We start from the raw sequence: 26,320 nt of genomic DNA, 5'->3' as shown, positions 1-26,320 counted from the left end.
GTAGCCTCACAGTGCTTGCTCTGAGTACTCACAGGCTTGTCTGTAAGAACTTCTGATAGGAGACTGCACGTGGCAAATGTTGAGCGAGCTGAGCAATATTACACTGGATGACGTTTCAGCCGTCAAATCACCTAAGAGAAAAGGCAAATAGACTGGTATTTTCTATCAGCACTTATCATCACCTCTGTTCCCTTTCCAAGTCTCACTTGAAGGCGGTCTTGATGTAATTAAACCTTAAGGGCCAAAGCATGAGTTTCATTTTTAGTGCAAATACAATGCTAACCCTTTCTCTCCCACACATCTCTGGATATTCTGTTATTTGGCTGCACCGTTCAGAGACCATGACAAAGCTGCAAATTAAACCTCCCACTCTGAAAATGGCATGGCTTAACATTATTAGCCCGAAGAAACAGAATTTGCTGGGTCACGAAGAGCTGGCTATCAAAGCATCTGTCACGATGGCCACGTTTGGAAGCCACTTTGCATGGCAATACAGCCAGCTTTTGATTTCTGCTGGGTATAGCTTCTAAGGACTTGGCATCTTCGATTAGACAGCTTGCGATTGTGCTAGTTTCTACCTTTCTGTGGCACAGAAGTGTTGAGTTCCTGCATTTGCAGCACCAGGACTCCGCAGGCAGAAGTGTCTCCTGCAAAGGGTTCTTTCAGGATTGGAGCACTAGGAGGGTACTTCATTCTGCTGTTGCTGTCACTCCTGGCCTCTTTCCTTATTTCTGTGAGCAAACAAGCAACTGAGGGGTTTGTTTGCAAGGACATTTGAACATCCATGCCCTCGAGAAGGGCTTTCTCATTCATCTTTCATTTACAAACAACATAAAACCCAGTCCCCAGTGTTGCCATATTTACACATTTCAGCGTTTTCTGGATGTACTTTTGATGCATTTCTGCTGTTGATACACTGTACTATTGATTGTCTGGGCAGCATTCCAAGTGCAGTGGTGCCTGTACATGCAGAGGGCTCACATCTGGCAACCTGGCATTAACACCAGCCGTGGATTCGGGGCTCGGCGCAGCGGGACGGTCACGAGTTGGTCAGAACTTGGAAAGCCCGGCTATTACTTTTGCTTTGCACGGGAACAAAAGGGAGCATTTATGCCACTTCAACAAGGAGCCGGGTTTCCGACGAGAGCCCGAGGACTCTTTTTTTGGTTTTTTGGTGGAGGGTGGAGGGTTGGCCTTAAAACAAAGGAACCCGCTTTCTCCCTGCGCTCTTTTCCGACCCTGGCTTCACCCCCGGCCTCCAGCCGCACCGTTCCCAAAGCCGCGGTCCGCGGCGCCCCCCGCCCCGCCGGCAGCGCCCATATACCGGAGACACCGCCAGCCCCTGCCCGGCTCCGCGGCCCCGCCGCTCGCCCTGCCCGGCGGCCGGGGGCTGCCCGCCTCCCTCGCCCGCCGCGGGGGGGAGCGGGCGGCGGCGGCGGCGGCGGGGCGGGCCGGGGCGGGCCGCGGGGAGGAGTTTGGCGGCGCGGAGGAAGCGCTGGGCACCCCGCGGTGGTAGCGGCAGCGCTGGGCGGGTGGGCAGGTGAGGGTCGCGGGCCGGAGCAAGCTGGGCGGCGCGGCGCCCCGCTTATTTTTATAACTTTTCAGGGTGAGGGGTCTTTTTGTTGTTGCTTTGTGTCCCCTCCACTCCCCGGTTTGTGTGGGGTTTTTGCGTTTTTTTTTTCCGCGCCTTGGACGAGACGATTTCTCTCCTTCCTCCCGCCTCTCCCCCAAGAGCCGTCGGCGCTGCGCGGCGCGGAGCGGCGGTGAGAGGAGGCGCGGCGGCCGCCCCGCTGCGGGGGCGATGCCCCCGCCCGCCTTGGCGCCTCCCCGTGCCGGCCCCGCCGTCTTCCCTTTGTGCCGCCGGGCCCGGCGCGACGCCTGCCCCGGGAGCCGGCGCCCCGCGGCGCCCCGCGGCGGGAGGTAAGGGCGGCCGCCGCCCCGCGCCCCGGCAGCCATGCGGACCCTGCGGCCGCAGCTGGCCTCCCTGCTCCTTCTCGGTAAGTGCCGAGGGACGCCGCGATCGGAGCGGGACGGGATGGGATGGGACGGGACCCGCGGCGAGTGCCTTCCCTTGCAGGGCTTCCGGGAGGGACACCTTTGCCGGGGATACCTAGCGCCTTCCCTCATGAGTTGTCACAGCCCGCGCTCTTCCCGTGGTCGGAGGGAGGAGGGGGAGCTAAGAAAAAATACATATGTAAATAAAATAAAAGAAATAGGGGTTCCATTCCCACCTGCCATGCCTCGGTAACCGACCTGGGCGAGCCTCGGGGCGCGGCGCGGAGTCCGGCCGAGGCGTGGGAGCGGAGGGGACGGGCAGGGCACGGCACCGCCTGCGCGCCGGGCTTCGGACATCAGCTCGAGGCTGCAAGCCGCCGGGCAGGGGCTGCTTCGTGGCGGGCTCCCAGGGGACGCCTCGGAGGGAAATCGTAAAGATAGGGAGTTACGGATCGGTGTTGAGCTTGCACAATGAAAGCAGGGAAAACGCCTGGGGGAAGGCAGGCTGCAGAAACAAAGTCCTCTTCTTGGCTCTCGAAAAGTGCGTTGAAATGTATAGGGAAGGCAATCCCTGCTGTCGTAAAATGCAATTTGATTGCTTTGTGCTGTTGCTCCAGACTCCTTCTGTAGTCCCTTCTCTTTCTGCCTGCGGTTTGTACCCTGTGAACCGTTATTGTCCCATCCCACAAGTGCCTGCTCAGTGAACGACTGTATGTTGTTCTGTAAAGTCCTTTGGGACCCCACTGCTAGATAAGATGCTGTAGCAGTGCAAGATCCCTTCTTACAAATTTGGGAAAAGCAGAACAGAAGACAATTGAAATGCCTCTGACGTTTTTGTGGCAGCTCACGTGCCTGGCTTAGTACTGATGAGTTGATAGGAACGGTTGTGGAAAATACAGTACGGCACCCTCACGCTCCTTTCTGTCTGTGTATGTACAGAGCGACCTCTGAGTTGTTTTGATTGCCCTTTTCACTGCAAAGATTTTCCGCTGGCATTAATGCTGTTTTGAGGGAAGAAGCAGCAAGGCTGACAATTTTGCTGTCTTGAGAATTGTCACATACCTACTCTGCCAGTTTGGAGACACCACCTTTACTTCAGTTGTAGTCGTGCATTCCATGTCTCTAATTTGTGTGTGTGTGGTTTTACATGCTCTCTGTCTTTTAGGAAAGAGAGAGATGACTTTCTGAAATGGTTTTGAAGAGGATTCAAACTTCCCTTAACCAAGTAGCTTCCTTACTTGGGATTCCCTGAAAAAAACCCATCTCAAAGCTAAGTTTAACCAGGGTGACTTTGCTCTGAGAGCACAGGCAGTCTGTCGTAGCCCTCAAGCTGGGTGTAGACACGCGGCAACCGCTTGCTGCCTTGGCTTCGCACACTCGGTCTCTCCAGTTGAGGAACAATAACACCATTCTGGATTAAGTCTTCCTAATATGGAGCGAGCGAGCGGTCGGTTGCCCGCACATCGCGCTGCGCCGCTCCGGAGCGCGCTCGGCGGATGCAGCGGTGTAGCAGCAGAGGGCATTGTCTTTCCAAAGGCTTCCCGCGGCGATACAGAAATGGGACCTGCAGGCCTGTGCTGTATAGCCCGCGTCCCTCGGGCTGACACTCTGCTTGCAGGAACCTGCTTTCTGGGTTTGACCTAAAACTGGCTCTGACCTGCTTTCGCCCTCCCCAGGGGGCTCGGCTTCGAGGTGTCTTTTGTCACCTGGAGGATCAGTTGCTTTTCAGTGGTCCCCAAATCCCATGGAGGGATCTAGTTTGTAAAAACATTGTGCTGTCCACCTTGTGTTAAATGAGAGGCTGTTTTTAATGGCAGGAAGCGCACCACGTGCGTGCCTGGAGTTAGTTTTGTTTCAGCGTTTTTCACCTGGTTTTCTTTAGACAGTTGGTCTGCGTTTGCCCAGCTGCCTGTTTTAACAAAACCGGGGATGTTTGGCTGTGCCTCAAAGCCTTGAGTTGCACAGAAGTGTTGTAAAACAGAGGCATCATTTGACCCAGGGGAAGAGGCTAGAGTAAAAAACCCAGATTTTGTAACATAAATCTCTGACTGACTAGAAAAGGACCACTGCTTTCCAAACAAGCACTATTGTAATGCTAGAATATATGGATGACATACTATGGGTTGAGTATGCAGAAGAAGAAATACAACTCAATTCCTCCTCCTTTTGTAAACTCATTAGAATCGATGAGGGAGGGGTTGTGGTTACAGGAAGGGCTGGTTCATGATTTGATATTATATATCGGGCATTAACTAGCTGCGAGAATCAAAGTAACTGCAAAACCAGGGTTTGGAAACCCACATCTGGCATGTGGGTGTAACATTTGTAGATTTCTGCTGTTTTTTCCCCTCTTGCTGCAGTGTTTGTTACAGGGTTCTTTAAACAAGTGGCACTTCATCACAGCAAGTACAAAATGGGAAAATGGAGCAAGTGCTGTAAATAATCCTCATGCAGCGATGAGACCATTAATACTTGTGCCAGCCAGTGCTAATCCTATGTGTAGTTGCAAGATTTACCTTCTTTTTTTTGCAAGGATGCAGAGTCTGATACTCCTCATATTTATAGCGTAATATATAGGAAACACAATAGGCTTCTGGGGAATGCTGAATTCATTCATGTCAGTGACTGGTTTATGAATAGTTCTGCTTTTGAGTCTCCTGCAGTCTCCAGAATACCACCTGTGAATGCAATTTACGGCTCTTTGTGTTCAAACATTGCATATGTATATATGTACATAGACTCATTACCCTCTTCCTCTTTCTATTCATGCATAGTAATTGGTGATTTATTTGCGATTCCTAGAGTGGAGTAGAGCCTGTGCGAGGTCTTGAAACTGCAGCTCACTTGTAAATGGCATGTTGAAGTGAAATAACGACGCAGAGGCCACTCTTGGAGACAGAAGGGATGCTATTAAAGGCCTGTCTCTCGGAGGTGAAGGGGTGCTGGCTGAGAAGCAGCAGTGTGCAGTTTACTGCCGCTCAAGAGTTCCACTGCTGCACTCTCCTGCTCTTCTGCTGCCTGCTCAGGCACAGAGGTTGAGGAGGTCATTGGCTGACACACAAGCCTAGATGCGATAGAGCTGAAAGCTGCTTCCCTGGAGGGGAACAGACGGCAAAAACGGGAGAGTGGGTGTTTGCACACACAGGGTTTGGGGTTGTTTTTGTTTACCAAAGCTAGCGGCCCACGGTTGTTGCTGGCGCCTCATCTGCTCCTCAATGCATTGTTAGCAACAGTGGCCAAGATCGTGCTTTTTCCATCTGTGTCTGCCCTAAGCCCTCTGTTGTGAACTCTGTTTTGCAAGACGATTGGGTTGCCCTCACTGCTGTGTTTCCTGCCTCTAGATGATCATAGATTGAGGTACCGGACCTGGTCTGATTCTGGGTGTGCAGGTGTAGGCTGTGGCTCGGCTGCTTTTTGGGGAACATGTCGGATGGATGCCCTGCAGATGGCCCTGGCTGATCCCTCATTGCTACATGCAGTTGAGACGGCTCTCTGGGTTTCCCAACTGTGGTGAGAGGCTGCCGTGGCTGTTGGTGCCAGGCTTGCAGGCTCCACTCTTATGCATCCCCAAATGTGTGTCTTCACAGGGAGACTCACTCCCTTCAGTCTTGGCCAGACTGTCTGACATCCTCAGGCTCCTGCAAATCCTGTTTATTTACAGAGAAGGTTTTGGTTTATGTGAATTGTCATCTTTTAGTTGACCTTCCATCAAGTTAGATGTCTTTATTAAAGCAGTTTTTATTGTAAATCGAATGTGTACTTGGAACACTTTTACCAGACCCATTATATAAAGTGAAAGGCAGAATAAACAACGCTGCAGACCACAAGGAGTGGGGCAGGAGACAGAGGATGATTATAGGGAGAGCATCATTTCTGTGTTGGGAGGCTTATTGAATTTTTTTGAGCAGGAAACTGCCTTTAAAAAAAAAAAAATTCTTCTAAAGTTCTTCCTTTTGGTCTCTCGTTTTTTTTTCTTACCTCCGAAAAATCAGTTGTGGAGTCAGCCATTGACCTAAAGCTTATGCAGTCCAGTATGAAGCCAGAGGTGCTTTAGTTGCTTTAACTCAGATTGGCATGCAGAGTGCCACAGCCTTCTGAAAGAGTGCTTCTTGCTGCCTGATTAACAATCTGCAGACCCTGCCCAGAAACTTAGAGCACCAGAAAGACAGACTGAAAGAAAGGAGGAAGCTTTTCAAGCACAACTTGATTTTTTTTCTTGCTGCTAGGATTCCTTTGCCTTTGATTTTACTTGTCTACTGGTATCAAAGACGTTTAGGCCCTCCAACTAGGGTCTGGAAAACTGCAGTATTGTGATTTGCCTCTGGCTTTTAAGTTGCTAAATGCTCCTTAATGATAACCTGCTAAATTGGTTTTGACTACATTTTTATATAGGCGTCTCTTTCCTAGTCATAGAAAATCCTCTCAAGGAATAGTTCTCTGGTTAAATGTTTGGAGACATTTAGCATCTGTTTCTTATCAGCTATGGAGATGTTAAAATGGAGCCTTTCCTGATGAAGTACGGTTTGATCAAATTGCAGGGCAAAGAAATTGGGTCTGGAGCTGCCTTCAGTGGGTCTAGGATGTCTACATGCATATATGTCATTTCCAGCTCTAACCTGTTGCTTGCCCTCTCTCCGTCAGCATACTAAGAACGTGTTTCCAATGATGTGTGTTAGTAAGCATTTTGTTGTGAGGAGGTTTAATTAGCAAATCGCAATGAGATGAGAGGAAATCTTCCCTTTCTAGCTGCTGCCCAAGTCACATTTCAATAAGCAATTGAACATAAGCACAAAAACAGACCATCTCAGCTAAGTGATGGGAAGCTTTTCATGAAGAGATTTTGATACTCAGGATTTGCGCTGTTGCTGCACAATATTTGCACAAATGCTAAAAATCAGGACTGCTCCTAAAAGGAGTTGTTCCAGAATGGTTCCTGCCTGATGTGGGGAGGGGGAGCATGCAGGCCAGAGTACTTATGTGAGGAACTGGTTGGAAGGATTTGCTTGGTCTGAAAACTGACTTGGCAAAACCAGTAAATACACTTGTCTGATTTGAAATTTGATCTGTTTTTCACATGGGCCCAAGGGATGTGGTGGTGCTGGGAAGGCAGGTGAATTCATTTGACTGTATTACCCTAGTTTGCCATTCATGCCACCAGGGCCTTGGTACCATGAGGCAGGCTCAGGACACGCAACCAGTTGCTCAGCTCTGCTGAATGAGGTGAGCGTCCAGTGTTTGTCTGCAGCCACTCTCTTAACTGGTACTGGCTTCTAACAAAGACTGCCTGGTTTGCCTTATGTAGTGTTTAATCTGCAATTTCTGGCCGAAGCCACTGCCATTACTCCCCTATGGCTCTTTCTGGGCAGCTGGTGGTTCCTTGGTGTTTCCAGGTGCATATTCTGGTTTTGTTGAGTGAAATTCCACAGGGAAGGAAGAGATGCGGAAAAGTGGGGAAAAGGTGAGCCATGGGAAAACACTTGCAAGAAAAGGAAGATGAAGAACCCAACTGATAAAAAAAGATGAGAACAGGCTCTGAGGGATAGATTTTTTTTTTTTCAAATGCTGGGCCTTCCACTGCATCAATAGGTTTTAAAGTGTGAAGGACTCCCCAGTACAAAAGAAACATCAATAGTGAGGATCCATCCATATTTGTTTTCTTATTGCTGAGCAGTGTTCTTACCACCTCTCTTGGCTGACTTCTCTTTTCCTACCAGTCCATTGATTCCATTTGGGACAGGAAAAATCACCTAGTTCTTCTCCTGTCTCTTCTGATCGTGGCAGCTGTAAGACTTTGCTAGTCAGGAAGGGCTGAGGCTGCTGTTGAAGTGCAGGAATGAGGAGATTACTGTGCAGTTTCTGGTAAGAAAGTTGGCCCCATCAGGATAGCAGAAACCATCGGGATCCGGAGTGTATGCCGCAGAGTGACACTCAGGGCAACTGCACAGCCATTAGCACCGTCCACTGTTACACTAATGCTGGTCATTTGGTTTGCTCTTCTGGGTTTTGTTTTTATTTGCATCTTGGGGAAAGAAGAGCTGTGATATCTGCTTGCAATGTGGGTATCAAGATTTGTCTGCTTAGATAAATTAAGATTTTGATTTCTTGGATGAATCTTTCTGTCTCCATTCAGTATCTTCACCAAGGACATAAGAATCTGACTCGGTTCCTCCAAATCTCCATGAAAGTAAGACCCGTAGGAGAAGACGGGTGCTCATTGCTAGAAATCATCCAGAAGCTCTTTAATCTGGAAAACTGTGCTGCTGGAATCTGTCACTTATTAACTCAAGTTACCCAGTACCTAGGATCTAGCCAAAGGGCTGTGGCTGGCTGCCAGGCTGAAATTACCAACCTGGGGGTCAGGCCTTGTTGATTCCTTCTTGATAGCTTTAAATAGGAACTCCCAACAAGCATGCGTGCCAGCCCTTCTTCTAGTCATGTTTCTTCTTACAGCTTTCTAAAGTGTTCAAGGTAATTATAGTACTTAGTAATATTTATTCTCTTCTAAGCAATTATCTGAATGCATTTATCTCCAGTGTGCTTTCAAAGTACTCTGCCCCTTCTTACCATATCATTTCATCTCCCTGGCTCAGTGCTTTCTACTCCCTTCCTTCTCTCATGATCCTTGGTCCTCAGCTTCCTCCGCCTCCTGAATATGCTGTCAAGCTTTGCTTTTCTTTCCTGGAGGTCCCTGTACTCCATCTTCCTACTCTGCCGTCTAATCCCCTTATGGAGGAAGGTTGTTTGCTCCGTCACGCAGGGGATGATTGTTTAACTGTACTGCTAGGTGCTAAGGCGCTTTGCAAAGAAGGGCATGGACACCAAGAGAAACTGGGCTGGCATTGTGCCATCTCCCAGTTTTCTGCTGACTGCTTGTGGCCTGCAGACAATATCTTAAGAACTCCTGCTGAAGGGTTTGACCTTTATGCCTGAAGTGTTATCTGGCACCTACAGCAGGAATCACAGCATGCAAATTCCAGTGTTTTCTTCTGACTTGTAATGTAATTGTAGGCAAGTCATTCTGTCTCTGCTCTAGGCTCCTTGAAGTAGAGAGTGTGGCTTAAAAGGAGTCATGGGAGTTTTTTGGAGGAAAAGTGCAGTATTAGGGTTGAGATTTGCTTGCTGTCGTTAAGCAAGCAACTTGCTTTTTTCTTATACTTGTTGGGAGTATAGCATGGAAGAGACTGTTATGCCCTGATTGATTTCACTCTTGGTATTAGGAGAAGAAAATTGATTTTTACTTTGAGCTCTGTGGTGTTACTTACCTGCATAAGCTCTTTCATTTTTCCTACACGAATGGGACCAGCCTCTCCTTGCCACCCGTTATGCTTGTGGGCCATAGTCCACGTGACTGGGACTTGGAGCTACTGTGATTCATTCCAGCCATCAGTGTTAGAGCAGCACAGGTAATCTGTGGGTCACTGGCATGTAAGGAGCTGTTACGTGTAATCAGTCCCATGCCATGAGATAGTTGGCAGTTAAATCTAATCCAGAGTGTGTAGCTGCCAAATGCTTTAAGTCGCCAAGCACTTGGTCCTTCCTGCTGTAAATAACGCAGACTTGAACAAGATCAGCTTCAAGTGCCCTGCCTGCAAGCAGGGATCAGAGTTCAGCCTTGGATGCCTGTGTGACAGAGGCACAGAGGTTATCCAGAGTCTGAAGGACTGCAAGGTGGGTGTAAAATCTACCTGCTCATCTTCATATGTAGGTATCAAAACACCTTCGTTTTTCTCATCGCACATTGCTCTTTCTCCCACCCCCTTCCCTAGATGTAAGGAGAGATGGGTTCATAGGTGGCCTCTCATGTACTGCCATTGTGATTAGAGTCTCAAGGGCCCCTGTCTGCAGTATTGTATGTGTTTAAGTGTTGCCTGAGATGCCTGGTTTTGTTTTGTTTTTTCTTAGTTTCTGCTGCTCTTGCACCACATCCTCTCCTCTGAGTTTTCCCCTTGTGCCTGCAGGGTCCCTCCAAAGCCATGGATTAACTTCTTTCCCTTCCATAGTGAGAGCTCTCCCATGATATGCTTTGAAGTACACCTTCTCCTGCTGCTGAAGGTGGGAGAGGGGAAGCTAAAAACTTGCTTTCACTGCAGCTTCCTTTGCCCTTGTGGGGCAAGTCATGGGAGATCATCCCATTTATCTTTTCAGTGGAATAACTTTGCAAAATAAAAGATGAAGACTGCCGGGTTGCTATGCATACAGAACTGCCATTGGTTTGCTTTGACTTGGGTGCTCCCAGGGTGCTTGGCGGGGGACTCTAATTGCACTGTGACCATCATGCAGTGGTTATACATATTTGTGCCTAGCCCTGGTGCTGACTCTTTTCTTTCAGCCTTTGCAGAGGTGAAGATGGCAGCCAATGTCTGGTGAGAAGAAGGTTGGTTTCTTCCTAAAGGAGTTGGGAAAGCCATCTGAGACTGCCCTGAGCTGTGTGGGGTAGCGTAGGGTGAGTGAGAGGTTGTTTTCAGAGAGGTCTGTTGCCTGTACTTTGGAAGTCTGCCCGTGCTGTGCTGGTTTCACCCAACTTCCAACTCTCATCTGGATCACAAACCTGTGTAGTTCGGTCTCCTTGTCTTTTGACTAGCTTGTTTTGGGGCAGGATGTAGAGAGGAGAGCATGAGGGAAGATTTACTGTGTGTCAAATTCCAATAGCTGCTCTAGCAAATCCACTGGGATACGTTACTAAAAGCATCCTAATGATCTCAATGTAATGGGTTTGAGCCTTGGAAACCAATGTGCTGGGAAAGGCAGCTCAGGGCTTTGTGCTTATCTCCTGGAGAAGGACTGACTTCCTGGCAGCGGTCGGGGCAGGCAGCAGGAGCTGGCTTTTTGGGGTATTTGCTAGTACCATCTCTCTGAGAGAAGGAGTTGGAGGGGACTCATACACATGATTTTGGAATGGCAGAGGAGTGACATTGGGTGGCTTGGGCAAGCACTAACTAGCGCTATTACCTCAGAAATGTAGATTACCAGTGATTGCAGCTACATGGAGGCCAACGAAGTCTCTAAAGAGATGTAATCTGAGGAAAGGGTAGTTTTTTTTTACAGAGACAGCTGGATGTTAGTGGAAGAGAGGGAAATGCACAGAGAAGCGTGGCCACAGCTGAGGCCAGCAGCCTTTAAGCCTGGCTCCTGGCAGCGAATGTGGGAGTGAGAGGTACTGAAGGATGTGGCTCCCACCCCAGCTGAAGGAGCAGTGCCTGTTGGAGCTGCACCCATTTCTTCTAACCATTGCTGTTCCTGAGATGGCAACATCTAGCCTTCTCCTCTGAGCATTGACAGTGTCCTGGAAAAGATGTGGGCCATTTCTCACCTGCAAAGATGATGGAAGTGAGGGTGTCATGAGAAGTGAGTCCTGCAGGATGCCAGTGAAGTTACGAATACTCTCAGCTAGATGGGGATGAAAAGGAAGGGTTAGAAATGAGGATGAGAGGCAGCAGGAATCTAGTTTTTCAATGTATGGATGCAAGTAAAAGAAATGCATATGCGTGATCCTAAAAATGCTGTGGTATAGGTTCTCTGTAGTTACTGGGGTTGATCAGCATCGGTTTCTAAATCGTACTCCGTATGTGGATACGAGTTTTGAGTGTGGGTAGGGTGAAGCAAGGCTTCTGGGGAAGTATGCTAGCAGAAGGCCAAAAATAAATTATCAAAAGAAAGAATTGAGAAATTAACAAAGCTAAACGGATGTATGCAGCTCTAAGAAAAGGGTGTCATATTTGAAGGCATATTTTTGAAAATCCATTTGCTTAGTCATCTTACAGATAACTTCGCTATTTTTACCTTCTTTGCTCTGATGACACTTTGCTGTCTATGTAACGGGTTTAGCATTCTTATTCTTTTCTAGTGTTCAGGGAAAATGTCTGCTAATTTTGAGTTGACTTTGTAGAATTGCTATACCTTTTGGCTGTGAAATAAATAAAATACTATTCATAAAACTGTTTTAATGAAGCATAGCTGACATTATTTCCATTCTAACCCTCTTTTTTTTTTAAACCCACTTGCCATGTTTGCAATCATGTTTGAATAGAGAATGTATTCCTTTGCTGTTTCAAGTGTAATAAGGACCTTCCATTCACTCAAAAGTAAAGTCACGATGTTTGGGTTCAACACAGTAATCTGGCTGGGTAATAAATGCAAGATGAAGGGCATTTGCAGATTTGTATTTCTTTGTGTTTGCAGGGGCTGTGGCATTGCTAGCAGGTTGCTCAGAAATGGTGGCTTAGATTACTTCTCTTGCAGGCAGCAAGATTTACATCTTGCCATTCGTATTTGATCTGCAAGTGGTGATGATAGCTGTATATTTGCTACTCAGAAAATCTGAATTCAGTCTGCAGTCATTAGGATAGTGCTTAGATCCCAAAGGCTTTTTTCTGTGTTTTCATCCTGTTTCAGTAACTATGTCTCTTGTTATCTTTTTCCTGAATATTGTCTCTTGTAAGAGGAGACTGTTTGTTGCTGCTGTTAAACCTCAAATGTCTTGATTCTCCCTTAGGGAAGAAGAGAAAGAGTTCCTGAGGTTTCTGCGTAAGTAGACTATAGAAACACCTACGTGTCTTTTCCAAGTATACAGCCAGGAGGTATTATTGGTGCTGTCCTCACCAGCTGATGGATTCTGGCTGGTGCAGCCTGCAGTTCCTCACTCTCGCTCACTTGCTGTGTTGAAGGGGTTTAGTGAGGGAGGTGGAGTTTCTTTTTTCATTGGCATTTATTGGTACTGGATGCCTCTGGTTGCTTTTGTCAGAGCATTGTAGCTAAAAGGTGTCAAAAGAAATTATGGATGTTTGTTCAGTCTGCTGCCTGGATATAACCATGCGGGTTTTAGTGAAATGTGCATTGAATAAACATTGGGTAAATCTCTTAGGACAAGCACTGCCTGGTAGCTGGTGTTGGGAGCCGTGCTTATCTTCATGGCAGGGTTTTAAAAAAACGTTTGTGTTTTGCACCCTGTGTTTGGTTCCCATCGCTTGTGTGATTTGTAACGTTCTTCTGTATGGTCCTATAAAACCATCCAGCCAACCTTAGGAGAAGATTATCCAAGTAAAATTCTCCAAAGCCTGTATTGCTGTCAGCATTCTTTCTTTTCCTCTCTTTCATGGTGTTGGTGGCTCAGCGAGGCTCAGACATGACCCATTATCATACTAAACATGTTGAAATCAACCCTTGGCCTTGCCCAGAGCCCCTTGGTCCTGCCTCAGGAAATGGGCTGGGCCTCATTTGTGCCACTTTGCTGGCCAACAGTGGGGAAGCGGGCCTGGCTCTAGCAGAAGGGCGGTGAGTGAGGCCAGGGGCCATCAGAAAGGGGTGATGCTTCCTTGGAGCTGTCAGCACCCATCACCAGCAGCTCTCTCCCAGGTGGAGACAGCTTGGTGCCTTCTCCCTTGCGTCCTCACCTGAGATGGAAATTTGATGCAACGTGGGCCACAATCCTCTCACTCCCACGTCCTCCTTGGGTTGTCCTACCTCGTCACGGGGAGACCCAGGGGATGCTGTGATGGCAGGAGTCCCCAGCAGGAAGGAGTGCCAGGTTCCCTAGGGCCTGGCAGGTAGCAAGCAGCTGCAGTGGGCCTGGGGCCACCTCCCCAGCCCAGGATAGACATGGTTCTGGGAGTGGCTTTTGGGTGCTTTGGGACATTTACCAGGAGCAGGCCCCGGCAGCAGTGCCTAGCCTTGCTTTGCAAGTTTGTGCAGGGCATTTAATTTGTTCTCCAGGTCTGGAGGTGGTGTTCCATAGCTTCCACGGACAGGTATGCAAAAAGCTGTGCTTGTGGGTGCTTAAACACAACTGGTGTCAGGCCTCACCACTTGCAGTCTGCTGCAGTAAACTGAGGAGAGAGGATGGCATTTGCAGCTCCTTTGGGCTTGCTCTTCCCAGCTTCTTGGCCCTCCCTCCCTCCTCCCTATCTTTGCCCTAGTCTCCTCCATCTCCGTCAGTTCCTGACAGGTCTGGAGTGTGCATGGTGTTTTGGTGAGGTTGCTCTATCTGTTCAACTTGCATCAATCAGTCACTGTTAAGGCTTATAATCAGTGTAAAATCTCTGGGGTGCAGCTATTTACAGAAAAAAATCCCCCCACCCTTCCAGACTTGCATCAAACAAGAGTTATATTCTCATTAATTGGATTCCTCTAGAGTCTGATATCTTGGGCATGTTGAAATCAGATAAATAAAAAAGCCTCCCTCCCTGGTAGCTATGTAAGCCTTTCCTTAACTCCCTGATCAGAGGGGACTAGGCTCTGCTAAGTAAGCAGCTGAAGATCAAAACTTCTGCGTACATTGGGGAGTGGAAGCAGGAGGACGTTCAGTGTGGTGTATCGGCAGAGGAATGATTTACCTCACACACACACCCCCCTTTCTCCGTTGATTAGGAAAGATTTTTTTTGTTTAGTGACAAATGCTATTTAGTCACCCTCAGACACCTAGTCTGTATCTAGAAACTGGGACTTTACTCTCTTCTGGACCTTAGATAATCCTGCAATCCTGCAAAGGGGCTAGTCTGTTTTTTGTCTGGATGTGTCGCTTTTGGAGCATCTCTCAGGCTGCGCTGCCCCGTCTTGTCAGATAGGTGCTGAGACCCGTTGCTTTGAGAGGCAGGAGGGCATTTGGACTCATGCCTGAGGTATAGTGTTGCTGAGCTCATGCTGTAATCCTGAAAAAATTCAACTTGCTGCTTTTTCCAGACTCTGTGCATCAAATGAGACTTACAGTCATTAAGGTCATGTCCCTTTCTCCATTGTGTCTCTTGTGTGTATTTCTTGTCTTGGTGCCAAAAGGCAGAGGCTCCTCTCATTCAGCAAGTGCTGTTGGTTAGTCAAGGGTCTTTCCTCCCCGTGCCTGGATCACCTATGCCATAAAGAGATAGCTGACTTACCAGGCAGAGTTGCACTTGTCTTGGTTTTCTGCCAACACCACTTTCCAAACCCTTTGGGGTCTTTCTGCTTAGTCCCTCTCTTGCATTCCTGGTGCTACCTCTCTTCTTGCACCCTGGACTTGCCCCCAACCCTCTTATTTTTGTCAGCACTTATATCCCATAGCTGTTTACACCACCAGTGCAGTGGCATCTGCCCCCACCCCAGGACACTTTTTCTGGCCTCTCTCCCATGCCCCAACCCTGCCATCTGCTGTCTCTGCTCCTGTTGTTGTGCAGTGATGTGCTGCTGGCATGAGTCCCCTGACTGCACCCACCTCCCTGTCTCAGGGAGTGCTCGGCTCCTCATAAATGCTTTTGCTTCTCCTGCTTCACTGAATGCTGCTAATGATACTTTTCCCGCCTCAGCCTGAATAGCCCCTTCTCCACCTTCAGAATTGCTCCTCAAACCTTAGCAACTTTACAAAGAGGAGTGGAATAGAAATAAAGGCCTGCCTTTACCTGGGAATTTGCCCTGTGCTCCCTTCCTTCTCCATGCTTTTCACAAAGGTAGATTTTCTAACTTTTTTGCTTGATTTAAAAGTCCCAGCTTATTTTCCTTTGTCTCTGTCATTTGCTTTGCTCTTAATGCAAAGCTGCTTGATCTTCTCCTCTTTCAGCAGCTGGGCTGTCCTCTGCAAGCCCCATGGGATGCTCTGTCTGGAGCTCTTGCCTCCCAGCTCCCTGCCAGTTTAGTCCGTCTCTGTGATTTATGTTGCAAGGGTTTTCTTATTAGCCCCACTGCTTTATGTCTCAGTTGTGATCCAGTGTTATCTTCCTTGACTTAGCAGTTGCCCTTATGATAACTAGTTTTGGTCCCTTTCCAGAAAGGTTTCCTCTGAGTCCAGTTGTCTTTGCCTTTCCTGCCTCTCTAGCACAGCTTTTCTTATGTATTCATGAGTAGATTTCCCAGCTTCAGAGTCTGGGTTGGTTTTCTTGTTTGTTTGTTTGTTTTGGGTTTTTTTTTCTAGGCTATACCTATTCCTATAGTCCCTGCCTCTTGGTTATTTTATCCACTAAAAAAAAATTAGCTGGCCTCTCTCTGCTGATGTTACAAATTCATTTTTCAGTTCAAATTATAATCTTAACCTCTGTCTGTGGCACCTACTTATATACATGTGGATGCACTCAAGTCTTTCTGCTCAAGAAGTATAAGCTCCAGCACTTCTATCCATCTCTACCTCTGAAATGGGCTGATTTTTTTGTTGTTGTTATCAGCTTATTCCCCTTGCTTGCTCGTCCTCTTCCTTTGCCCTGCCAAATGCAAGATGGTTGTCTTCCCTTTAAAAGCCCTTCTTAGCCTTATTCTACCTTGTCTTGTCTAGCACTTCTTCCCTCTGCATGGTTTTTGATTCACAGCCTCTGGCTCTCATTGAGTTTGGTTGGGCTGGATTCTCAGAGAAAGATGTCTTATCTGATCATGCTACCTCACCTGCCACCCCTTCACAGATAACCTGGCAGCCCTTTGGCCAATTTCACGCAAATTTGACAGGAGTAGAGAGCTTGGAGATAAACGAGTTCCTGCAAGTCTTGTGAAGAGTAGGTAGCCGAGTCGGGAGAATGGCAGGGGACTGAAGGAGACCATTTTCTTCAAGGGCTCTAGCAGTGGCTCCAAATGACTATACCAGCCCTAGGGAAAGCTCCAGCTGAAGCTTGCAGTCAAATCATTAGTTTCAGAGATAGCTTCCCTCCTGAAGGGATAGGAAGCTAGGCTTCATTAAGTCTCCTGCTCTTAAAGGCTGTTTGCTAAAATTGGTGGCTTGGAGCTCTTTTATTTTCTTTTGTGTGATCAGGAGTAACCTGCAGCACCACTTCACCTGATGCTTTGCCACAAGGCCTGTTAGAGACCTGCCGTCAGGGTCTTTTCAGCGGAGAGAGACTGCTGCACACCCTTTCACACTGCCTTGCTCTCTTCTGCTCCCTGGCCTCTCTTGACCTCTTTCCATTTCACCTTAGGCTGAACTGGTGGAATATCCCAGCAGCTAATAAAGAGGGTTCTTTGCTCCCATTCCCAAATGCCAAAGAAAAAAGTGTTCTTGCCATCTTACTAGAAACAAATAACTCTTTCCTTGGATCATTCTTTACGCTCACTAAGGGGGACTGGCATGGAGAGAGGTGTGTGTATGCTGCTAAGAATAAAGCAAGTGGGAAAGCAAGACTGCTTTTTTTTCCCATGGCAGCTGCTACCTAGATCAGCTTAGTTGCATTGTGAAACCATGCTTCTGAACTGAATTTCCTGGGATGAGGGTGTTTCTGCCACTGTTCTCTCTGTAGGAGAGCTGGCACAGTGAGACTGCTCTGACTAGGTTGCTTGGTGCTGAGCTAAGGTAAGTAAGAGCCTGTAGCAGTGGAAAATGCAATCCTATTGAAGTGTCCTTCACAGAACAGCAGAGGTTGGAAGGGATTTCTGGAGGCCATCAGATCCAAGCCCCCTGCTCAAGCAGGACCATCTAGAGCAGATTGCCTAGGATCATGTCCAGATAGCTTTTCAATATCTCCAGGGGTGGAGAGTCCACAGCCTTTTTGGGCAGCCTGTGCCAGTGTGCAGCCACTCCTCACAGTATATTTTTAAAAAGCAAGTGTTTTCATGTGCTTTCCAGCTGCTCAGTCCTCCCTGGTGCCTGGTATTGTTTCCGGTTTCTGCTCCGGGAGGAAAGTCTCATCCGATTCTCCTTCTTATTCACTGGTAAAAGTATTGTGTTATGAATGTGTGTAGAGGGAATGATAGTACCTTTCTTCTTCCCAGACTGGAAGCAACAGTAACGTAAATGCGTCTCTCTCTGTCTTTTTTTTTATTTTTTTTAAATTTATTTTTTATTGTTTTCCTTCCCAAATATCAGAAAGCACCTGTCCTCCCATTTGAAATGGGAGCCTTGCTAATTTGGTGACAACTGCTGATAGTCTCTGTCGCATGTCAAACTAATAAATTACAGTGTAAGGAGACGAAGCTTTCTGACATCTTAATTAGCAATAAGAGGCATCAGGTAGCTGAAGAATCTCCCTGGATCTGTCTCCTTTCATGGATGGTGTCTAGCTGAATCACAGAGATTTTGAGAGGCAGCATCTTGCTGGTGCTTGGAGAATAGAGAGGAAATCAGAAGATTTTGGTGGCGTAATGGAAACTGTCTGCTATTGTACAGCCATACTGTGTATTCTTGTGGTCCTTCATGGTGGGGTGGGTAAACTGTTTTAGATAAACACATGCTCTTAGCTAATATGCCTGACTTTGGGGATAACTTAATTTGCTGTTTACCTCCAAGCTGTTTCTGCTGAGGAAGAGGTACAAGATGGCAGGTTTGCCTTGCAAATTGGGTGTTCTCTCATGCTAATGGCCATGGCTGAGGGGCAGAAATGTTTCTTTAGCATGCCAGAAGGAAGCGATTGCTCATGGCTGCATTTATTTCTAGATATTACACTTTATAACTTTTTGTAGTGCCATTTCTACAGAACCATGTTCTCAACAGGAGGTGGGGAGCAGGTGCAGAGCCCGATTATTGTTAAGTCTCTGTCCTTAGAAAGCAAACAATTTGGAGTTCAGCAATTCATGAATGGTTGCTTGAGGGTGCTGATTTGGAGGTTGTAAAGGAGATGCTCTGCCCAAAAGAATGAGCATGTACGCAAAGGTTCTAGGGAAAGTGAGGATGCTGAACTCCTATCATCATCCTTACCAAAGGTAGAGATAAACCTGGAGTCTCTTGGAACAAGAGGAGGGGAAGGAAGCCAAATAAGCAACCTCCAGGAGTATGGAAAGGTGGGCCAAAACACTGTAGTTTCTCTTTTGAGGCAAAGGGAGACACTTATGTGTGCTCCCTCCCTCCGTTTGTTTCAAAGAAAAAGAGTAAAGAAGCAGCTTTGCTTTTTCTTCAGGAAAAACAAATTTGAAGGAAGGTAAGGATAAAAAGTATTTTGAGAGACCTCTTCATGAAAGAGAGGGATTCCCTTTAATGAAAGTCTAGGTACTAAGTGCTGCTTCCTTTTGGCAAGGATAATGTGAAAGTGAAATTTGCGGCTGTGCGCTCTCCTGAGAGAATATTTTAAACATCTGGGATGTTATGAGGAGAATTACAGCAATAATAGGGACATTCGGTTGCTCAGTATTGGGAGGGATTGCAGAGCAGGCAGGCAAATGAAAAAAGAAGTGACATTAAAACATTATTGACTGTGAAACGAAATGAAGTTTCTTATTGTCTGAGAGTGAGTGATCGCACAGGGAATAATGTTTGACAATTCTCAGAGTGACCCTGGCTGTTGAACGTGTAGGACCTGTAGACTAAAGAATGATAATAAAAAGAAATACAGAGGCTGCAGGGCATAATGAACTATGTTAGAAATTTCCTGCCTTGCTTTGTTGCTTGAACAATTTCATTTCCCTCTCTCCTCTTGATAGGCTGGGAACACATACCAGCTAAGAGTTCCGCGGTCTGAAATATGTGTTGATGCTTCATAGCTTTGGCACTAGCATGACAATGCTGAATATTTTAGAGGTCTGGGAGAGGTACTAGAGATGCTGGGGTAAATGGTGTGCCCTTACGTGTATTTTAAGAGCTAAAAGAACAGAAGGAAAACACACATAGGAATCTTGGGAGATTTCACTTTTTGTGCAGGTCTGCACTAAATCTTAGAGTGAGTAACTGTGGTTACAACTTCAAAGCTCAGGCTGGGAAGGCAGTAATGAAGCCATCACAGCTTTTCATTGAAAAAAGTAGGCATTGCCTTGGGTATTCCAGTAAATGATGCTGTGTATTGTAGTGCTTAAACAGACCTGGAACCAGCAGTAGTGATGTAAGTCACTAGGGCATGTATTCAGTTTGTTGTAGGAAAGAAGAAACTCCTGAGGATAAGACACAAGGAGCAGTGTGAGTTAGAAGTAGTGTGTGGGCAAACCAACACTTCCTGCCTGCATCTTCCCAATATAAGTATAATCTGCCAGGGAGCTTCTGCTTATGTGTTTTTCCCATAATGGTAAGGGTAATGACGAAAGGGTATATGAAGAACGTGCTGATCTGAGAATTGGAAAAGGATTGGGAAGATTCTTTTCTGGCCTTGGAGGAAGAGAAATAGTTATTAACTGTGTTCATGGGCCGGGCTCTACCTTATGTACAGAAAAGAGCCTATAGTGTTACCGGATTCTCCTTTGGTGAATACAAGGATTGCAGATTATAAGGGATGCTTTCTCAGCATCTTTTCAGGAAAATAATAAAACTGTAATAAGCAGTAGGTGTGTCTCACAAAGATATTTCAGCTCCTGGCAGTTATTTACCATTATGAATCTTAACCAGAAGGACAGTCAGTTCAGTCCTTCCCTCTCATACATCAGCAAATATTCACCTTTTACATCAGGTACACCTTGATCCCACCAGCTTCTTCAAAGACTGTATGAAGGCTGAGCACCACGAGCTGCTGAGCTCAGGGATTGAATTGCCATCCGCCTTGCTTTTGTTAACATGGGGTATCGCTCCTTTCTCTGACCACAGGAATGCCTGTCTGGCTTCTGGAGGCTTAGTTCTGTGACTTTTTGAAGTAAAGCTCTGCTAGATTGAGGAGTAGTTCCAGGCTTTAGTACAGCCAAGTAACTTTGAATCTACTTTCTGGTGGGATGATTGAGAGCAATGAACTGTAAGAGGAGGGAAATCTTGTGTCATGCATCCCCCAGGGCAGGCTCATTTCTACTTATGGTATTCCTGAATCGCAGAATCACAGAATCTTAAGCTTTGGAAGGGACCTTGGAAAAGGTAAATGTTTATCAGAGGGAGCTGTAGTGTGAGAAATGTCAGTCTCACTAAGCAATCTCTCTGGTGCCTCACTTTCCCTGCTTCTGGGATGTTAAAAATATGCCTAGCACCCATGTCCAACCTGAATCACTACAGTTAAAGTCCAAACCTATTGTTTCTCGTCTTCTCAGTGTCCAGTGGAGACAATGATTTCTTTTTTTCTTTCTCCTTCCAGTAATTTTAAGAGTTTAAAGGTTGCAGTAATAGAGATGATCTGTGGCTCAAGAATATGCCATTCTCAGGTGGTCTTAACACTAGCATATTTTAACATGCCTAATTGTAGACATAGAGAGGGAGCAGTTAGAGGAATGTGACATCCATATAGTATGAGATTTGCTTAAAAAAGAAAAGAGGAAAAAAAAAATCACAAGGGCAGATCACATTTAACACTGTGCAGCTGTAGAATACCAATGCTGTGCTGGGGAAAGTAAGGAAGTCATCTGTCAATATGAAGACCAGATCTGAGAAGAACCAAAGGATGAAAAATGGCTCTGATCTTGGCGAAGGGTGTTGGATGTCTGACTGGATGCATAATTATAGCAGAGGTACGAGACCTCTTTTGCAGTCAGAACTTGGGAAGCTAGTCACAGGCCAGAACAATCTATAGTGATTAAAAGAAATGTCACCTCTTTCATATTTATTGAAAACATTTTTCTTAAAAGACAATAAACATCTGCTGTGGAAGTGAGCGGCTGTGAGACGGAGCAGCAAGCAGAAATGAGTGAAAGCAGTTGTGTTGGAAGAACAAAGAGATTCATTGGCAGCTCCTGTCTCGTTTGCCCGTGCTTTGATATTTCCCCACTGATTGTGATATTTCCATACCAATTATTGTATAAATTGTTCCTGGCTGACCTCTCTACTTAGCCATCCTTAGTTGGCACAGCAGTGGGAGGAATTTGAATGAGGAATGAACAGCTCTTTAACTTGTTTCAGGAAGGACAGTCCATGTACTGGGAGTGGTGGGATGGTGTCAGGAGGAGGATAGGGAATCAGAAATCCTTGGTAGCATGATTAAACATCAAAGGAAAAGGGCGGAGGATGAGGACAGAGTTGTTCTGGAGGTAGCTCCAGCCAGCCTTTCAGTACTGTGAACTCTCTTGGCATGACAAAAAAATACATCTAGCAAAATACCGAATTTTCCCAGAACGAGGCTTTACAGTAATAAAGGGCAGGGAGGGGGGTTACCAAATGGTTTCTTCTGATAGCATTGTTTTTTTCCATCTGGCAGCAGGTTGCAGTGTACAGAGATTGTCCCTGCTGTGACTCACTTATGCAAAAATTAAGCTTGAACCTAGTTTTTATTTGTGCACACTAACAGGAGATTTCACAGAATATCAGTTGCATGTTGCTAGAAGATTGTCTCTGTTTCAGTGTTGCCCGTTGGGGCAGAGTCTCCCATAGATGTCACGTTGGTCTTCAGCTGATGAAAAATAAGGTGGCTTCCTGGAGAAGCATTCTTGGTCGCTGGGCAATGGTAAGCTTGGGAGAGCCTTCTTGAACCAAAGCACCATTTTGTGGATGTCAGTCCTTGCTCTTTCTCTGGACTCAACAGCGGCGCGCAGTTAGAGGCTGGTCTTGGCAAGAACTGTCTGAGTGCTTCTCAAGGGATGGAAGGGAGACAGGAAGGGCCATCCCCTGGGGAGCACCGTGCCTAAGGGAGGCTGAAAAATTAATCTGAATTAAGATGGAACCTGGGCTTGGAGACTATTAACTGTCCCTGAGCTACTTGCTGGAAGCAAAGGCATGTGCAGGGCATGATGCTCCTGTTTTGGGACAAGGGAATGACACCACTAAGGAGGCATGAGTTGTTGGGCAGCCAGCTTGCTGGGCTATGATTAACCTCATGCGCCCTCTTACTCTGTGAAAGCAGCCAATGCACAAACTGCTGCAACTCAAAGGCTGCTTCTGCCTGCCCTGCTGTTCCCTGTGGCCAGCTGCCTGTGAGCTGCATGCTGGCTGTAGCTTCCCCACTCCCCCCCGCCCCCGCAGTGCTGTGTGGTGGGCTGCAAGCATATATGAGAGGCAGGGAGGAAGCAACAAATTAACAACACTGGCTAATAAAGCAACAGTGGCCTTGGACTGGATGAAAGCACTGTTTCCTTGTGATGGGTACTGCATCCTTTCCTCGCCTTGTGGTTGGAGTGGGGTGCGAGTAGGCCTGCTGCCTCCCATGGTGTTGGGTCAGACCAAAAGCACCAAATGCAGCCAAAGAAAGGGTTTGCTGGCACTCGCCTCACTTCAGACCATGCCATGCCACTGTGCTGTGCCATGAGTTGGAGAGCAAGGGCCAGCCAGGTGGCAAGTCCTGGTTCCTGTGCCGCTTCTGCCTGAGTGAGCCCCAGACCTGCGGGAGAGCACCAATTGCCACAGCCTTGTGAAGCACTTGGCACTTGCACCTGCGCTTGGGTTGTACGTGCCCAGAGCATCTCTCAAGCTAGGAAGTAGACGTTTTAGCGTAACTACTCTTTAGCATTTGTGTCTGAATTGTCTTCATTACTGGGGACTTTCTGCCAGGCCCTGTGGTCTGCTGCAGATGCTCATTTGTCATAGCCAAATAGGATTTATGCATGCTCCCCTTCACTTCCCTGTGCACAGGCATAGGCTCCTGCTTCAGTTCTGAGAGTGTTTTGAGGGAACCATTTCAGTTGGTCATGTTCAGAGCATTTTGACCCATGTAAACTCTCCATACCCACAGCATCCCTCAGCAAGGATGTCCCCAGGTCTGCTATGTGCAGCTGCAAGAACTGCCTCACTTGTTATTAAACTGAATCTGACCAGTTCCTGTTGAAGCCCCTTTGTTCTTGAAATAAAAGAGATGGCAAATGGCCTGTTCTTGAACATTCTCTCCATGGCATGCATATTTCCAGACCTTCACCAGATTCTCTTAGTCACCTTTTTTTCCAGGCCAAAGTCCTCACTTGCTCCATTCTTTCTTACAGAGAAGCCACTCCCTAGTATTTGGCATTGTTGTTAATCTTCTAACACTTTCCCAGGAGCACCTATAATGTGAATGGACAATAACAACAACAGAAGAACCCGAATATGCAGTGTGTATTTAAGCAAGGGACAGGGAGAGGAGAGCCAGGGATCTGTTTGGAAATGTTTTCTGTCTACCAATTGTAGTTAAATGCAGAAAGTAACTTAAAAAAGATACTTAGCATTAGTGTTATCAGCTATTGACAAATACTGCTTTAGAGCCTTTAAGGGAAGGGAAAACTGTTGTAACACTACAGGAGTAGAAACATCCCCTCAAGCTATGTAATCCATTTGGTGTTCAGCGCTGTCAGCCTTACGCTTCTGGAAGATATGAAAAAATGTAAAGACTTTTTTTTTTTAATTGCTCTCTAATTATTAGAGACCTGGGATAATAATCCTAAGAATTGAAATTTCTCTTTTAGATTAAAGGTCTACTGGCAGTGATTATTGATGTCTAAAATACGTTGATGCTACCTGCTGTGGTGCCTTTGGGTGTGGTGCAGGCATAACCTACTCTCTCAGAGAGTGTTTGTGCAAGAGACTCGTAGTCATTCTGTCTCTAATTTTTATTTATTCTTTTGGAGTATCATTGCTGTGGCAGTTTCTATGTGCACAGCCATCCTTTCTTTCATTAAGCTCACCTATCCTGTGCAATAAGCCTTGAATAAATGTTATCAGATACAATTTTGTACGCCTGTTCTGCGGGAAGGGACCTGAAGGTGTCCACCTCCTTCCCAAATACGAAGTATTTGACACTTTCTGAAATGGGGCATCTTCAAAGTACTTCAAATTGGGCTTCTGAAATGGCCAGTTGTGTCTGGAAGAGCTGAGCTCTGCGCATCTCCCTGTGGAAAGGTCAAGTTTTGCCATTGTCAGCTAACATTGCTGGGAGGGTGCAGATTTTGCAAAGATGGAAGTGTACTCTGAAGCTGAGCTACAGCATTTCTGGGTGAGATGCCAGTCTGACAAGGATGTTCAATGCTGCTTTCTTGTCTGTAGATTGAATGGAGAGGCATTGAAGTCCTGGCTGTGATATGACACAGGGAGACATGAATAGCTAGGTGACTCTGACCTTGCATTTCTCCCTTACTTTTCACGAACCTTTCAGAGCTGCTTCACATGACCTTGGCCACGGCCCTGGAGCCTATTCGACAGGCTGTTACAGGAGATCTGCAGGGATCAGGCATCTGTTGGTGCCTTGGGTCCTGCATGGTCTCCTTGCTGAACAAACTCAAGTCAAATCACTTGGCTGCACCATCCTCTCTTGCTGCTGCTGCCCTCTCTTTCCCCCATGCACCTCTGGTCTCCCAAACAAGGCCTAGGAGATGGGTAAGCTAACAGAAGTGTTCAGAGGTGCCTGGCTTTTGTTTGGCTTACTCTTAGCTCAAAAGGTCTGTGACAATAGCCTTCATCTGCAGGAGGTAAGGATCAGGGAGCGCTTCCTCCTTATCATGGAGGATTTGCTGCCTTTTGGAAAAAAACAGATGCACAAAGCTATCACTTCTTATTAATTTTAAAGTAGCTCTTGGCTTGCTACCTCCTTCATATCAGCCCTTGCATTGTCAGTAAATTATATTGGATTTGCAATTAAAAGCCAGCTGTGCTAGTGAAGTACCAGCCAAATGCCACCATAACTGTCTCCTGGGTGTCCTAGGGGATGTGTGGAGTACACAGCTCCTCCTCCAGTGAGCTCTTCTTTCACTTCAAGAGGGAGAGATAAGAGTTTAAAATGGGATCTCAGACACTTTTTTTTTGTTGTTGTTATTCAGAAAGGTTGCTCACTAAGAAATGCAGTTCTTTCCTGGATACCGCGTGTTTATGGATATAGCAGTGCCCAGAGCTCAAACTGTCAAACAGCCGTCACCATGCAGAAAGTTAACTGTTTGAGGAGAAAACTTGTAGTGGTAGATGTTTACCTCTGAGTGTTTTCTCCTTCTCTTTCTCAGTTAAAATGGTTTTATGGAGAAGTACTTCTGCTTTTGCTCTGTGGCAGTTTTTAAGCGTTACAAAGCACTTGTGCTCATCGCTGTTGGAGCAGGAGTTTGCGGCCTCGCAAGGGGATGAGCGCTTCCGGTGTGCCTCTCCCTGCCCCTCCTGAGATCCACCCTGTTCAACCAACTGCTCAGCCTTTCTTTGTGTCTCACCTCTCAGAGGCTGAACAGCAACTTGCTCCAAGTTGTAACGAATTCTTGACTGTTTTGGCTTCCTTCCATGCTGGATCTGGGCAGGGCTTTTTCTGCACCGGCTTCTTCTGTCCCTCACTTGCTTGAGCTTCTGAAGCCAGAAAGGGAAGCAAGGAGGTCTTTGGCTCTTACTTCTCTCACATTTGGCTGAATTGGAAAAGTGCAGCAATGCAGTGCAAGAAGGAGTAGGAGAGGAGAAATGTTAGAAGATGTGTTCTGAACCTGGCGAGGGACTCCAAGTTGCAGGGTTACAGGCAAAGTCCCAGAAACCACTGGTGAGGGAGGAAGGGAGCCCACGTTAGTGCTGGCCATGAGGGTGGTGGTATTTGCCGTCCACCAAAAGGCTGCATGCATCAGAGCTCAGATTGGTGGTGACAGTCCCTATGGTTTTGCCGGTGAGCTTTGCGAGGACCAATACATGTCTCTGGTGAAATGGTGTTTTTCTACTGTATAGTTGAAAAACTCCTCAAAGGATTGCTATGTTTAAGAAACC

The 26,320-nt window shown here is 46.8% G+C and overlaps 1 protein-coding gene across 2 annotated transcripts in view; it reads left to right on the top strand.

Annotated features, from left to right (window-relative positions):
- The first annotated feature begins 1,900 nt into the window (after positions 1-1,900).
- The window catches only part of IGSF3 (immunoglobulin superfamily member 3), a 101,149-nt gene continuing 76,729 nt past the window's right edge, over positions 1,901-26,320 (top strand). For both annotated transcript variants that reach the window (XM_062002845.1, XM_062002836.1), the window contains exon 1: positions 1,901-1,997. In XM_062002845.1, coding sequence (XP_061858829.1) covers positions 1,955-1,997 — 43 coding nt within the window. In that variant the 5' untranslated portion in view covers positions 1,901-1,954. The remainder of the gene's footprint in view (positions 1,998-26,320) is intronic.

Source organism: Colius striatus, chromosome 1 (assembly GCF_028858725.1).
Source record: "Colius striatus isolate bColStr4 chromosome 1, bColStr4.1.hap1, whole genome shotgun sequence".
Lineage (NCBI taxonomy): Eukaryota > Metazoa > Chordata > Aves > Coliiformes > Coliidae > Colius > Colius striatus.
Note: the sequence above shows the minus strand (reverse complement) of the source record. Positions and strands in the feature narration are given on the sequence as shown.